Raw genomic sequence first — 14343 nt, forward strand, 5'->3', positions numbered from 1 at the left:
CATTCCTCAGTATCCCATGGATGAGTTAGCAGCTACTGAAAAAATAAGTTTCACAGAACTCTGGAGCTAGGATATTTTATTTTATGAACAACACTGAAAATGCCTGAAGTTTGGCCAGCAAAACTGGAAGTATCTGTAATCAGCAGTCACACTTGAAAGTCTTGGCCTCAGTCTTTGTTTATTGCAGTCTTGTGTCAAATAACATGTAAGCACATAACAAATGAAGTAATTTTCAAGAATTTATAGAACCTTCAACAAATAAGAGGTTTGCCTTTCAGATCAAAACCTGACCTTGAAATCTCTTTTCATTGCAAAAATATAAAAAAAGTTAAAAGAAAAAATTCTCATTTGAGTCTGTCAGTTCTTACAGGATTTTCCTAAAACTTTAGACGTCTAGCTGCTAACTCTGAATTTCTTCAGGATCTGACCATAACCGACTACTAAGTTATAGGCAAGATATATTTAGCACAATCTTTTCTTGATTTTGATCTGAGCTTTGGCATAATTTTTGTTTTATTTAAGTCACAAGGAGTACCAACATCTGACTATCTATCAGCCCATTCAGCCTCAGACCTGCTAAATGCCAGATACCTTGCACAGATGAAGCAACTATTTATTATTGGAGGTAGGGTAGAACTTACGAGAGTACAGTTCCTTTCTGCTGAAAGGGATTATTTCCTGGGATGCTTAAAAACATAGAGGTAGGTTGCTAGTCTGCTACTGTAGAGATAATTTGGGTTTCAGCACAAGCCAGACTGAGATTAATGAGTTTATTACTTTTTACCCTGCTTTAGCTGTGCCAGAGTTTATAGCAGGGGAGCTGGCTACAGTGTAGCTGGGATCCTTACTAATTCAGACATGCCGGACATTTTAATGCAGGCAAAAGGAGATTGTGATTGCCCTATATACAGATGACCAAAATCCTAATCAGCCAGCCAGCAACAACAACCTGCTGGAACTCTGTCAGATTCATGCTTGCCTGTCAGCCTCATGCTTGCAGTCCCCAGGCCATCCGGGGTTAGTGGAATGGGCTTATCCAAGAAAGCTAATCTATTCTGCTGTCCCAAACAGGTCTGCCCCCTAATGAAAGCAGAAGTGTTCATGTAGGTATGGATAAGAAAGGAAGGGAAGAGAAAGGATGGGAAGAGAAGGCAAGCCAAGGCCAGGCAAGGCAGGACAATAAGGGAGAATACTCAAAATCAGTCATACCTCTCTGAATTTTGAATTTTCTGTAAGAAAAACCAACTTAGTTCCAGATTTACTCTTAAATAACCATCTTGACCCTAAAAAAAAAGCAGCCTGTTTTTTTCTCACAATGCCACCTGAAGATATACTAAGCCAGAACTATTTCTTTCTCTAAATGCCTGTTGAAATGTCTAAATACTTGAGGTTTGTTAAAAAAAGTGTGTTTCTAAATACATTTTATCAAGTGAAGGAGATTTGAGACAAAACCAACAGGATTACCGCTGCATTTTTGAAGTTAGAGGAATAATATTGTTTTTTCCATCAATGTGTCCACTTTACATTATTCAGCACAAAGCTTTGTGAAATAAGAATCATGGGAATATCACAATATAAAGGAAAAGGTACAAATAACAGCTTCATAAACTGAGAAATGTACATAAATAAATCATGTAGATGGGGGCAGTTTGCTTAGCTAGCAAGAAAAAAAAATGGAAAATATGCTTGTTAAACAATAACCACAGAGTGTGCTTTTATGATGTTTTTCACCACAGTAATTCATATTAGAGATAGAAGCAGTTGCATGTTAAATAAAATCATTCAGCATTGTTCTCCTCACACTACAAAGAGCTGACTTATGTTGTTTTTAGATGCCTCCCATTAGAAAGTAAATATTCCTCTGATGTTATACATTTCAGAAAATTTAATAAAGATGAACTGTAAATAAAGTCACAGGGAGATTTCAGACAGTTTTATTAGCAGATTGTTGAAAAGAAAAGAAAATTAAATACAATAACAGTAAACGTGGTTCTCACATTGAAACCAGGCTCAAATAACTAGGCTACCATAGAAAAATTTCCAATTCTTGCATTATGATGTAAAAACAGATTTTTGTACAGATTTTGTACAACAAAATTCGTAATAACCTTTTTCATTTTTAGAAAACTTTAAATATATAGATAAAAATAGACAATTTTCATAGGTCCTACATGAAGATGAGTATGTTCTGTTCCAAGGGCTTGCATAGAGCGCAAATGTGGTTATAATATAGAACAACTAGACATTAATATCTTTAAGATTACAAAAGCATATCAACAATAACATGAGCACAACTTTTCTTCATAATCTATGCAAAAAAAAAAAAAGGAAAAAAATCCAAATCAAAAACCAAAACCAAAATACCAACCCAAAACCTGTAAAACTAAAGAGGGGCAAAAAATTTCAACTTATGGTAACATCTCATGTTCTGTAATATTTACACTGTTTTTAGCAAGATTCTTTCTTAACATCCAGCTCATAAATTGGTTCCCCTTTAATCCTTAATACTTCTGTTTATGTACCAAGCCAAACACTGAGGCATTCCCAAAGGTCTTGAAAGAATATACTGTAAAACTACTAAACCTACTTACAGGTGACTCTATGCAAGGAGCAGAGCAATGGTAAATGCTAGTACATATTTCAGTTGTAGGCTTTTAATTCTCTTTCAGATATGAATGATTCAAAAGCTTGCCACAAGTCCATCTAACTTTACAGCTGTTAACCCTTTAAAGACTGCATATGAAAAAATTGGAGTACAGAATCCCATAGGTGTTTAAGCAACTATGAAAATCATGAAAGAATCATGGTTAGAAAATAACATCACTACAAAGTATTAGACAACAATATTTAATGAAAAATATTGCTCAATATTTCTTTAAAAAAATTACTGTGATGTGAACTTGTATATACATCTTTCTATTGTTAAAAAAGGATTGTGGTGGAGTAAATATGAACTGCAAAAAATAAATGTGTACCAGTATTGCAAGGAAGACCTACAAACTACAGAAGCTCAGTGCTAGAGTTTACAAAACATTAGATTTTTTTTTTGGACAAAATAATATTAATATCCAATCAGAACTACTTTTAAAGAAATATTTGCTTTAAGTTAGGCATCTTAGACATTTAAGGTTTTGATATGTTTCCATGTAATAAATAATATTTTAAAGGCATAAAACATTAGATGAAGAAAGCATAATCACAAAACTTACAGTAATAGCACTGATTCACAAAATCAGTCTTTAAAGGGGTAACCCAAAAGTACGCAAAGCAAAGAACATAATTTTTAGTAATGTAATAAGCAGTGTTTTGCAGCTTACTTCCAGTTATCAGCACAAAGGTGAAAACACATATTGTAGCTTTCATAAAGACAGTGAAAGTAACACATAACCATCCTTCCCTAAGACAAGGTGGGAGGGACAATAGACTTCAACTGTATCACTCAGTTCTACGTGGAATTGGACTGATACATCAAGTGTTTGTTAGGTTTTCTTTTTTTTAGCAACATTGACGTAATATGACATTAACATATAAAAATATTTCTGGCATTTTGACTTGCTGCTCAGCCACAGTCCATTCTTAGAAGTGCACTAGTCAGGGCACTAACCAGGGCTCAATATACAAATAAAAGTGGCTGATACAGAATTCTGACTTGTTACCAGATGCTTAAGATCTCATTCAGTAATACTGTGACTCCAGGACAAATATTTACATGCCTGCATGCGTTAAAACTAGAAAGGTGTCTTTCTGACCAACAGGGTGACAAAACAATATTATCTAAAAGTTTCATTTCCTAAACTCTAGATTTCTACTGCATACATAATACCTTCCTTGTGTGATCTGTGTTATATACTGTACATGTGACCAACATTTTGATAAGAAGCAAAGTCTTTTATTTCATAAACCCCTGCCAGTTTACAATGAGAAATTATTATTTTTGTTTTTTTTCTTTTGTTTGTTTTATTTTAGGAAAAGAGACTTTGTGAACAGTAAAACAGTTTGTTTACATTCAGCATTTCTTTTCACTTACACAAAATTCCATTTCACTTAATGTATTCTAACATATATGTGTTGGTCTCTTGGAAAGCATGTGGAAAAAATGTCTTTAGAAGAAAACCCTCAATCATAGTTTGAAAACTGAATGTATCAATTTTTTCTTCTTTTCCTTTTTTTTTTTTCCTTTTTTTTTAAATAAGAATCCTCTTATGCCCTCTACGAGTTCATTTCTGAGCTGTCTTGCTGGTTTCGGTATGGTATAACAGTCTGTAAGTGTACTTGGACACTGCTGGAAGGATCATTGGATGTGCTCAAATATAGAATCATCAGAGGAGGAGAGAGTCTGCATTCCTTGAAAAAGGGAATACTCAGCCTTGTTCTGACCGCCTGTAATTTTGGATACAATAGTCCGGCGCAGAGATGCAGATTTTCGCTGTGAGAACAGTGCTACTGTACATTTACACACATTCTCTAGATCTCCAGGTTGAGCCACAGGAGATAACCCAAGGAGGACACTCTTGCAGAATTCTTTACATTTTTGAAGAACATTGATAAATGAAGTTGAGGAAGTTGGTTTGAAAACATTTTGTTTCCACAGAACTCCTTATGAGCCAATGTCTTACTGCAATGTTCTTTACCGTAGCACACGTATGTTCAGCAGGAAAAATTCAATACATGACAGTAGTTTTCAAATAAAGTCTTCCATCTAAAATATGAAAGAGAAACATTTGCTTTATATATTTATATCTGCAATGACTCAAAAAGAGGAAAAACCCCACAAGACTTAAAACCTCAGCGGAAGCAGTCATGTAACAAATCTGTAAAATGTCCCCTATGGTACATTTTGTCTAAAATAAAAGAAAATCAAAAAATATGAATGTCACCTTTGCTATTTCATCTGACAGCGGCCAAATTAACTCTGTTGAAAATTACACGCACTTTGCAAGTTGTGAAAACTGTAACAACTTCTGAAGCTTTAATGTATGCTGGACTCGTATCAGTGCTAGGGCACTAGGAATGTAGGTGCAGCCTCTGTGCATGTGTTTTTACTGATATGCAAACATAACTGAATAGTGCTGAACAGCAATTATTTCCTTCATGGTTGCAGAGCAAAAAAATCTCCTTGCATGCAATCGTTAGTACTCCCATCGCTAAAGGCATAGCTCATACTTTCTGATTTAGCTGTGTTGTTAAATATACCATGTAATGTAACCATTGTGCACATTTGTAGCTATTTATATAGAACCCAGTATAGGATATTTAATCGGTATCAGTGAAGTATAGCCTCCTTCCCCCCATAAATGAGATTAACTGAACAATTACTATGTTAAAGATGTAAGCACGTTTCTCACAACATTTTTCTACCCAAGTGAGGAGCATATATTTAAGTGAGATATGTGAGGGAACATGAGAAACTATAAGCTCACCTAGCCAGTAACTGTTGATCTAGAAAAATTTGAAGAGAACATACTGCCACCACATATTTTCACCTAATTTGTAAGTACAAAGCAATTTTTTCTTCACTTGGGACATGAACATCTTATATACACCTATTTTCATAGCAATATAAAGATTAGTTTTTAAAAAACAGAAAACAGACAGAAAAACTTCTTAGCTTTCTGACCTGTAGAGTAGAAAGTGTTGTCCCCATGTGAATAAAGCACATTATGAAGCAATTAATCCTCCCCAGTGCATAATTACTAAACACTACTTATATTTTAGAATATAAGCATTTGCAAGTACAAGCTGTATCTCAGCTCTGAAAGTTTGCATGAACTTCTTATTTAAATCTAAGTAAATTCAGCAAATATTTCTAAGATTTCCGAAGTTTTTATTTCTGTTTTGGATTTCTTAGTCCAAAATTTTTATTCCAAATCAGTCTATAAAATTTTTATTAGATATACAGTAAAAATTAGATATACAGTGAGGAAATTGTGTGACATAAACCTGTGCAAATGAATGCTGAAATTTTTTAAATGCTTGGTTATCGTGGAAACATGTGGCATCACATCCATGAGCTTACTGTAATTGTTGAGAGATAGAAAAGTTTAACCTGAAAGCAGACAAAAGTACACCATACACAGCTGTAAAACCTTCTGCACATCCCTTTCCAGTTCTATCAGAACTGCTGGGGAAAGCAGGAGACTGCAGAATCACTCTGCTGCAGTGATTCTTATCTAGTGTCTCTTTGTTTTTCCTTTTCTACCACTAGGTTTCTTTTGTGAGCTTCTGGGGTATATGCCCTTCTGCTACTTTCTCCCCATCTTTACATTTTTTTACCCCCTTTCCCTACTTTTTCATGTTCCTGGCTTCCTGGATTTTTTTTTTTTTTTTTTTTTGGCAGAGTAGATGATAACTTTCCCACTAAATAAAAGTGCTTCCACTCAGAACCATTTCCATTCTCTTCTCTCTTTATGGTCTTTTTTTGCACTGAAGAGAAATAAAAAGCAATTGAGTAAGGCCTTAACTTAAAGACTTTTTTATTATTATTTGATGCATGAAGACCAACAAAAATGCTTATGGGAATTCAGGAGAGAAAGAAGGAGCCTCTGAAATGGAGCTTGGTAAAACTGAAGGCCTGGAACACCATCTCCAAGGAAAACCTGCATCAAGTACAGGATAGATAGTGCTACTCCTGGCCACGTTTCCATATAGTTCTCTCAAACATATTGAATAAACACAATAAACATTTACAGCACTAAAGCTGTCTGGATACCTCTGTAGGAGTATTATTCTGCATATATACAAACACTTTGGCTATCCTGAACGTACACTTGCTAACGAATGCTATGCATAATTCCCTTACCTTAACATTCTGATAACCTGCAGTCAGTAACTGATTTTATTTTACTATACTAGGTCTCCATTTACCTTTTAAAGTATGTATTAAGACATATTCTCAATTAAAAATACAGCTGCAGGAAGCAGAATCCTTGTAGCAGCCAACAAAAGATGAACAGCAGTACAGTTTCAAAAGTCAGCTCTATTTTACACTGCTTAAGGATCCAACTGGGCAGTGAAATCAGTAAGAGATTTTCCACTTTTAGAAGAAGACACTATCAGATCCTGCATTCTGTATCCGCAGACTGAGTGAGACAATGAACAAGAATAGAAATGGGCAGCTCTACAAAGCACCTTCCTTACTAAGTAAACAGATACTTGTTTATATACATAAGTTCTCTTCAACATCTTCATTAATGCCTTGGCCACAGGACTCGAAGGAATACTAAGTTTGCCAATGACACTAAATTGGGAGGAGCTGCTGACTCCCTGGAGGGCAGAGAGGCCCTGCAGAGACACCTCAACAAATGAGAGAGGTAGGCAATCACCAGCCATATGAAGTTTAACAACAGCAACTGCTGGATTCAGCACCTGGGATGGAGAAATCCTGGTGTTGTACACAGACTAGAGAATGACAGGTTGGAGAGCAGTGCCAGGGAAAGCGACCTGGGGGTCCTGGTCAATGGCAAGTTGAACATGAGTCAGCAGTGCCCTGGCAGCCAGGAGGGCCAGCCCTGTCCTGGGGAGCATCAGGCACAGCATCACCAGCCGGGCAAGGGAGGGGATTGTCTGGAGGGGAAGCTGTATGAGGAGCAGCTGCAGCCATTTGGTCTGTTCAGCCTGGAGGAGACTGAGGGGAGACCTCATTGCAGTCTTCAATTTCCTCACACGGAAAAGTGGATGGGCAGGAACTGATCTCTTCACTCTCATGACCAGTGATAGGACTTGAGTAAACAGCATAAAGCCAAGTCAGGGGAGGCTTAGGTTGGATATCAGAAAAAGGTTCTTCACCTAGAGGGTGGCTGGGAACTGGAACAGGCTCCGCAGGGAAGTGGTCACAGCACTGTGGCTGAGAAGTTCATGCAGCCACTCGTGAATAACGAGCAATAGGTGAATAGCACTGCACTTCAGAAATTCAAAGACTTCAGCTGTGCTAAGAAAAACTCACAGGTCTGCAGAGGAACGATAACCTCACATCACAAAGTGGTGACCAAATACAATCCCTATATTTAACTGCTGTCTCCTTCCATTGGTGACTCCTACTACCTTGTTCCTATCCACTTCTCTCCCTATTCATAATGTTCTGAGGTTCTTCCCAAATGACAGGAACTTCTCAGTGTTGTTGCCAAAGCCACCAGAATCACTTCGCCTCTAGGTGTAGCCAGAGCTCCTATCTGAATACAAGTGGAGTATTACCACTGATAGGCCTTTAATGATTTCAAGGTTAGAATCACAGACAAAACCTACAATCATGAGAGTGATCAGCAAATCGAGCCAGCTCATCCTTTGTAAGGCAATGTGAAAATGCCACTACTCCTAAATCCTGAGCATGCCTGTGCCTTCTGCCTCCTGATCAGCTTTAATTTAACAGCTACACAGGCCTGTTGCATTACTTTGTTCTGTTAACAAATGCAGAATTTGTCTATCAGCATAAAAACAATTTAATGTAGAACAAATATGGAATATTTTAGTCACACAAACATATGCATACAAACATATACTACACAAACACACACACAGAGCTTTCACTAAGGATGTTTACAACACTGGGGTATATTTTTAGCCTACTGAAAACTGTTGATCTGTGGTGAAGTTTCCCAAATTTACATACTGTTATATACAATATAAATACATGAAACTTACTTTTACTCTTAGGAAGTCAAACAAAAACACAAACTGGGAAAATACTGCTAAATTTCTAAATAGAACAGTGTGTGATTAGCAGATTGTCATCTGTTTTAATTGCTCTTTTGCAAATGGCAGTGTTCAGCAAGATCACACAAGCTCATGCTAGTAACTCAAACTGAAAATGCCACTACTCCTAAACATCATTTGTTTTTGTCTGTGGATTGGTATGACAGAAATTCTACCCAGTGAGGGAGTATTTTTTTTAGATCAACTCTTTTTAATTAAGATTCATTTGGAGGATTTTGAATGAACATGCCCAAATAGTTAGAAGGTCATAAATGTTATAAAAAACAAACAAATGGAACTGACATAAAAGTTTGCAATGCTGAAACAAATCATATGCCTTGAAATGCATTCCCACAGAGATGTCATCTGGGGAATGATTCACATTAGTGTTCTGTGGGCAGCTTGCAGTAAGTACCTCTATGGGCCCAGCATTTTCAGAGGTAAAAACAAAAACCCACTCAAATATTATTACTATTAATATGCAACCTTGTAAACTGACAAAAATGTGCAATGAAATGTTAAGTTTTGTCTTCAGTTGCAAACTAAATAAGTCATCCATTAGATGGTAATGTGTGTATTTCTGCCACTCAGTATAAGTCACAGTGGGGTTGTTCGCCACCCAAAAAATTGTATTTTAGTTTATATTCTCCGAGCTGCTTTAAAAATAAATGTAATAACAGTGATCATCATGACTATAATACTGCAGTTTTTGGTTTATGAAAACCTTCAAATCAACGTCCAAGGTATTCTGTCACATCTGAATTCAGTCACTTGCTATCTTATAAAAGCCTACTGAGGTAAATTCTTCTTAGGAATAAAATAGTGTTTTCTGTAGTTAGGAGCTGAAAACAACCAACCAATTGTCCAAACAGACAGAAAAATACAGTAGAGAGCCGATAAGAAAGAAACCTCCAGGGTGCAGGTTAAGAGGAAAAACAAAGGGCAAAATACTTTGTGAGAAGGAAAATCACAGAGTCATAGAATGGTCTGGATTGGAAGGGACCTTAAAGATCACCAAGGAACACTCTCCTGCCGTAGGTAGGGATTCCTTTTACTAGACCAGTTGCTCAAAAAATGAATGATAGGATATGAAATCTCAGTGTGAGCTTTGGAAAGTTAGGATGCCAAGGTTTGAATAATTTTTTATCTTTCTTTTTTTTACTGTAATTTGTGAACCGTAGAATAGTAAATCCCAGCCCATGATCCAACAACCCATACATCAAAGTAGCCACAGTTTTAGTCACTAGAATTCCTAACTTCTTTTAACATATTTTTGTCAAATATGGACAGGCCAGTGATAGAAGCCAATTTTTACTCAAAATGGGTCTTAAGGGTATTTGAATAGTGTATCTATTAATCTCTTTGTACTTTCAAAGAACAAAGGTTGATGTCTCTTGTTAATAAGAAGTGAACAATTGAAGACAGGAACTTTATTCCCAACTACGACTGAAATTTTCTGTGATTTTGCTTTTTTTTTTCCCTGTTTCTCTGTTCTCTCTTTCAAACTTTCTGTTTCTTCCCCTTTCTATTTTTTGTAGGTGGGATTTCATGTACTTATGGTTTCTCAGTCTCTTTTCTTGTCCTTAGGAAGATAATGGCAGTGTTAGCTGAAACCTATATTAGGTTATAAAGGACTATATTAGCAAAAAAACCAAAAAAATCAACAGCAACCAAAAAACTACACATGCATATGCACTTAATGGAAACCAAAGGTTCTTCACTCATAAAAATCCATTTGAACCCCATCTCTGTGGCTGGTGACTGAGATGATCTGAGCTTAGAGTCCACTTCTAAAATCACACGTTGCAACACAAAATCCCCAGGACTAGCCCATGTGCTCCTAAAGACAGCAGATGCTTCATACTGAAATTAAGTAGAGTTGCCAGACCCTCCAACCATTAAAAACTGCTAACTTCAGTTTAAAAGAAATAAAACATTTGTGACCTTAAATGGGGCTACTTATATCTAAATAAAAGCAAAGCTGCTCACTTGTGCTAAGTAACATAATAAATTGCATTTCCTGTTAGGAAGTAGCTTTATTGAAAATGGTAGCTATTTTCTCAGAAGTTATTTCCAAGCACCTGTAATCTTAATGAGGTTTGTCCCTTTCAAAGAACAGTTGTACGTGCATGCCCGAATGCACACAACCTCTTCAGCCCAGAGCTGATAAAAGCATCTGCATGCCACAGCTCAAGCACATTTAAATTATATAACTAGTTGGTTTATTTGTTTTAATAGATGGGGCAAATGTGAATCACCGTGTACTTCTAACCTTTCATTCAGGTTGATGTTGTAATCCTTTGGAGGAAGAGAAACAAAACAAAAGAAAGGGATGGCAAACAAATGGTAATGATTCATGTGATATTTGATAAGACAGCAATGGGAAGTCAAAATAAAAGCAAGCATATTGTGGCAGACGGAAGGGATCTTAGTCAAGTTGTAACCCTTCTTCAAAAAACTCAAAGGAAACAACTAATTAAGGAGGAAATATATTTTTGTATACTCTTCATGTATTTCACTCCAAACTGAGACACAAGAGGATTTATTTTCCACCGAAGATGGAAGATAAAAATGGGAGTCTAACTTTTTAATCATGGGAAAACCATTTATGATGAGCTTGAGTCTTTTTCGGTTTGCAGAGTGTGAGACAAAAAGCCCAGCATTTGTAAAAATCAGTCATGGAATCAACTGAACATAACTTCTCATAATATTCCTAATAAAGTGCAAAACAGTATGTTGTGAGGGGAAACAATACATCCCAGTGTCTAGGCTTAATTAGAACACTGAAGTTTTACAACTCAACACTGAAAAGGAGGGACAGAGGGATATTTACTAAGTGGAAATTGTTAGTGGCAGCACAAGTCAATTATATATTGGGGAACATGGGTGGATCCACTGCCATCTTCCCTAGCAGAGTAAGAGCAGAGTACAGGAGATGCAGGAAAGCTGGCTCAACCATTGAGGCTTTGAAATTCAAGCCATTTGTTCTTTTAAAAAAGTGCTCATCCAGTTTTTATGCAAAGATGGGTGATTTCACACTGCATGTTCATTAAACGCATGCAAATATGAAGTATGTAAACATATTTGGCCAAACACTATCCCAGTTTGCCCTTTGTGTAACACCAATAAATTAGTTTCAAATTTGCATATTGTTATTAATCATACACCTTTCATTTCTCTACTTAACATTCATGTACAAATATATTTGTGTTAATACTCAGTGCAAATATGCAGGAAACTGAGTTGTCCCTGTGTTTCTTTTTAAAATAGCAATTTAAACGTAGGAGATTTTAATTCTAATTTAAGACATAAAATTAAGCCATGGATGTGTAAAAAAGGGCATCTAAACACCTTTTTTCACAGTTATTTTCAAATATTGATCTATCTTCTCTCAGTAATTTTACCATGTGTTTTAATCATTAGTATATATTTCCATTACTCCCATGTTACCGTGGGAGTAAGCTAAAGGTCAGCAATCTGGTCTTTAGTAAACTAACAAAGCAGGGGAGTACCTGAATATGTCACCTTCTATTATTTAAAGATCATATAGAATGCATAAAACTGGCCATTTTGAGGACTGAAAAAACTGAACTAGTAAGGTGAGAAATTGCTTGAAATAAATAGACTTTTTTAAAAAGTCACACTGTCTTTTCTTGTGAAAAAAGACTACAGAACTGATTACTTACAAGCACTGAACCTGAGTCACTAAGGCATTTTACTGTGCCACTTCATGTTGGTAAAAAAAAATAAATTAACAATGATAAACAGAGACACAAACAGAACAAAACCCTTTCAACTGAAGAATCATGTGGAAAAGTTATTAAAGGATGAAGTCACAGCTAAATACAATCAGTCTGTGAGCTTCCACAGCTCATTGTGTTCAGTGCTGTTTGTACCACAGTGCGGATAATTTTGGTGCTAAACAATCTGTCCTGCATAAAACAGTTTTAAGTTCTACAAAAGGTGTGCTTTATTAGCTACTTTATTTCCAGAAACATAACTTTTTTTTAGTGTCAGCAAACAACCTTGGATCTGATAGCAGAAAACTGAAAAAGAGTTGAATATTGGGACATGGTTTCTGCCTGGCACCTTCTTTCCCTTTGCTTGTTTGGTTTTGGGGGTTTTTTATAAAGTCTAGATGGAAACAGAATTTACTACTTATCCCTTTAGTCTCATTAGTCTTCTTTCACTTCTCTCCATTTTGCCTCCTTTTTTAGCGCTTTGCCCAAATGATCACTTTTTTGCACTAAACATCATCATCAAAGTAATCTTACATACAAGATATCAATCATACAGTTAAGCTTCAAACAGGCTTAAAAATAATTACTTTCCTTTTCTGGAGAGAAAAAGTGGCCATAAAATGAAATTGGAACAAAATACAGTGGATCAGCATTTGTTGGAGCTTTCAGCAGTTTTTTCTTCTGAGCTGAATTACAGAAAATATCTATGCAAAAGTACACAGAAGTCAGTATTTCTTTAAAACTACCCTCCATATACACACAGAACAGAAACACACACACAAATCCTTTCCATCACTTAACTAGAAGGTGGTACAATAGGCAGGATACATTTGTTTACAACTATAGATCCCATAATAAACTGTGAATTAATAAAGGTCTTTTATACAATTCTGAAAAAGTAACGTGGGTCATGATTTTTTTGCTAGGAATAGTTGTGGCCATAGTTAGTAGTCTCCATCAACACAGTGTGATGTTAATTTCTTTCAGCAGACACAAATAATTTATGAAGACAAGCTTTTCTACGGTATTTTCTAGAGCTTTACCCCCACTACTTCTCAAAATACAGGAAAAGACTTAGATCTAATACCTACTCCTACACAGAGCACCTCTTCTGATTCACAGAATCAGAAACCTACCTCACCCTTCTCTCCCAGCCACATCTTTTCTAAAAAAGTAATTTGAAATTCATGTTACCCAAGTAACTAAAAGGCAGACTAGTGTTTTGTTGTTTTCAGATTAAACACCACAATTAATACAAGAGTATGTAACTGAGGAGCCATTTGCACTGCTGCAGTTTACCAGAAAATAGAGACCACTTAAAGAAAGCTTTTTTATTCTGCATACATAATTCTGGAATATGTGGAATCCTTTTTTAATATCAGTATCACATTAGCCCCCCACTTTAATACACAACCACCCTTGTTCTCAGCTGTGTGCTAAAACAGAGTAACCGCCCAATGCAAAACATGAAGAAATAGTCACATGCAGAACAGGAAGGAATGAGGCTGTAAAACAGATAGATTGCACAGCAGCAAGCTTATGGAAAATCTGTTAAGGATGCATGGGATGTCAAAACCTATGTAACATAACCTTGCTGCTTTTAGGTATTTTGTATGAAAGCCTGTTTATAGAAGACAATGGCGCCAAACAGTGCCATTCAGCTCCAGAACAAGACTCAAGGCAACAGAAACCAAATCACAAGTCGTGCCCTAGGAAATGGGCTATGAACGGAAGCCACACATAATTCTTCCAGCACACAGAAACAGAAACTTAATGAAGTTCCCAGGGCTTAGTATGAGCAGCAAAACCACAAAACTGAAAACAAAATCAGCTCATGTTAAATCTGAGGAAGACTTCAAGCTGAAACATGTTTATGGGGTCTAACTCAGTAGTTAACTATGAAGCAGCACTTGAG

At 36.2% G+C, this 14343-nt stretch overlaps 1 protein-coding gene across 4 annotated transcripts in view; it reads right to left on the minus strand.

Annotated features, from left to right (window-relative positions):
• Window positions 1-4469: 4469 nt before the first annotated feature.
• DACH1 (dachshund family transcription factor 1) overlaps window positions 4470-14343 on the minus strand; it is a gene marked incomplete at its 5' end in the record, with an annotated part of 353184 nt that continues 343310 nt past the window's right edge. For all 4 annotated transcript variants that reach the window (XM_082277602.1, XM_082277601.1, XM_082277600.1 and 1 more), the window contains one exon: window positions 4470-4699. In XM_082277602.1, the coding sequence (XP_082133728.1) occupies window positions 4662-4699 (38 nt within the window). In that variant the 3' untranslated portion in view covers window positions 4470-4661. The remainder of the gene's footprint in view (window positions 4700-14343) is intronic.

The sequence above is a fragment of the Coloeus monedula genome (genome assembly GCF_965178545.1).
Source record: "Coloeus monedula genome assembly, chromosome: 3".
NCBI classification, from domain to species: Eukaryota; Metazoa; Chordata; class Aves; order Passeriformes; family Corvidae; genus Coloeus; species Coloeus monedula.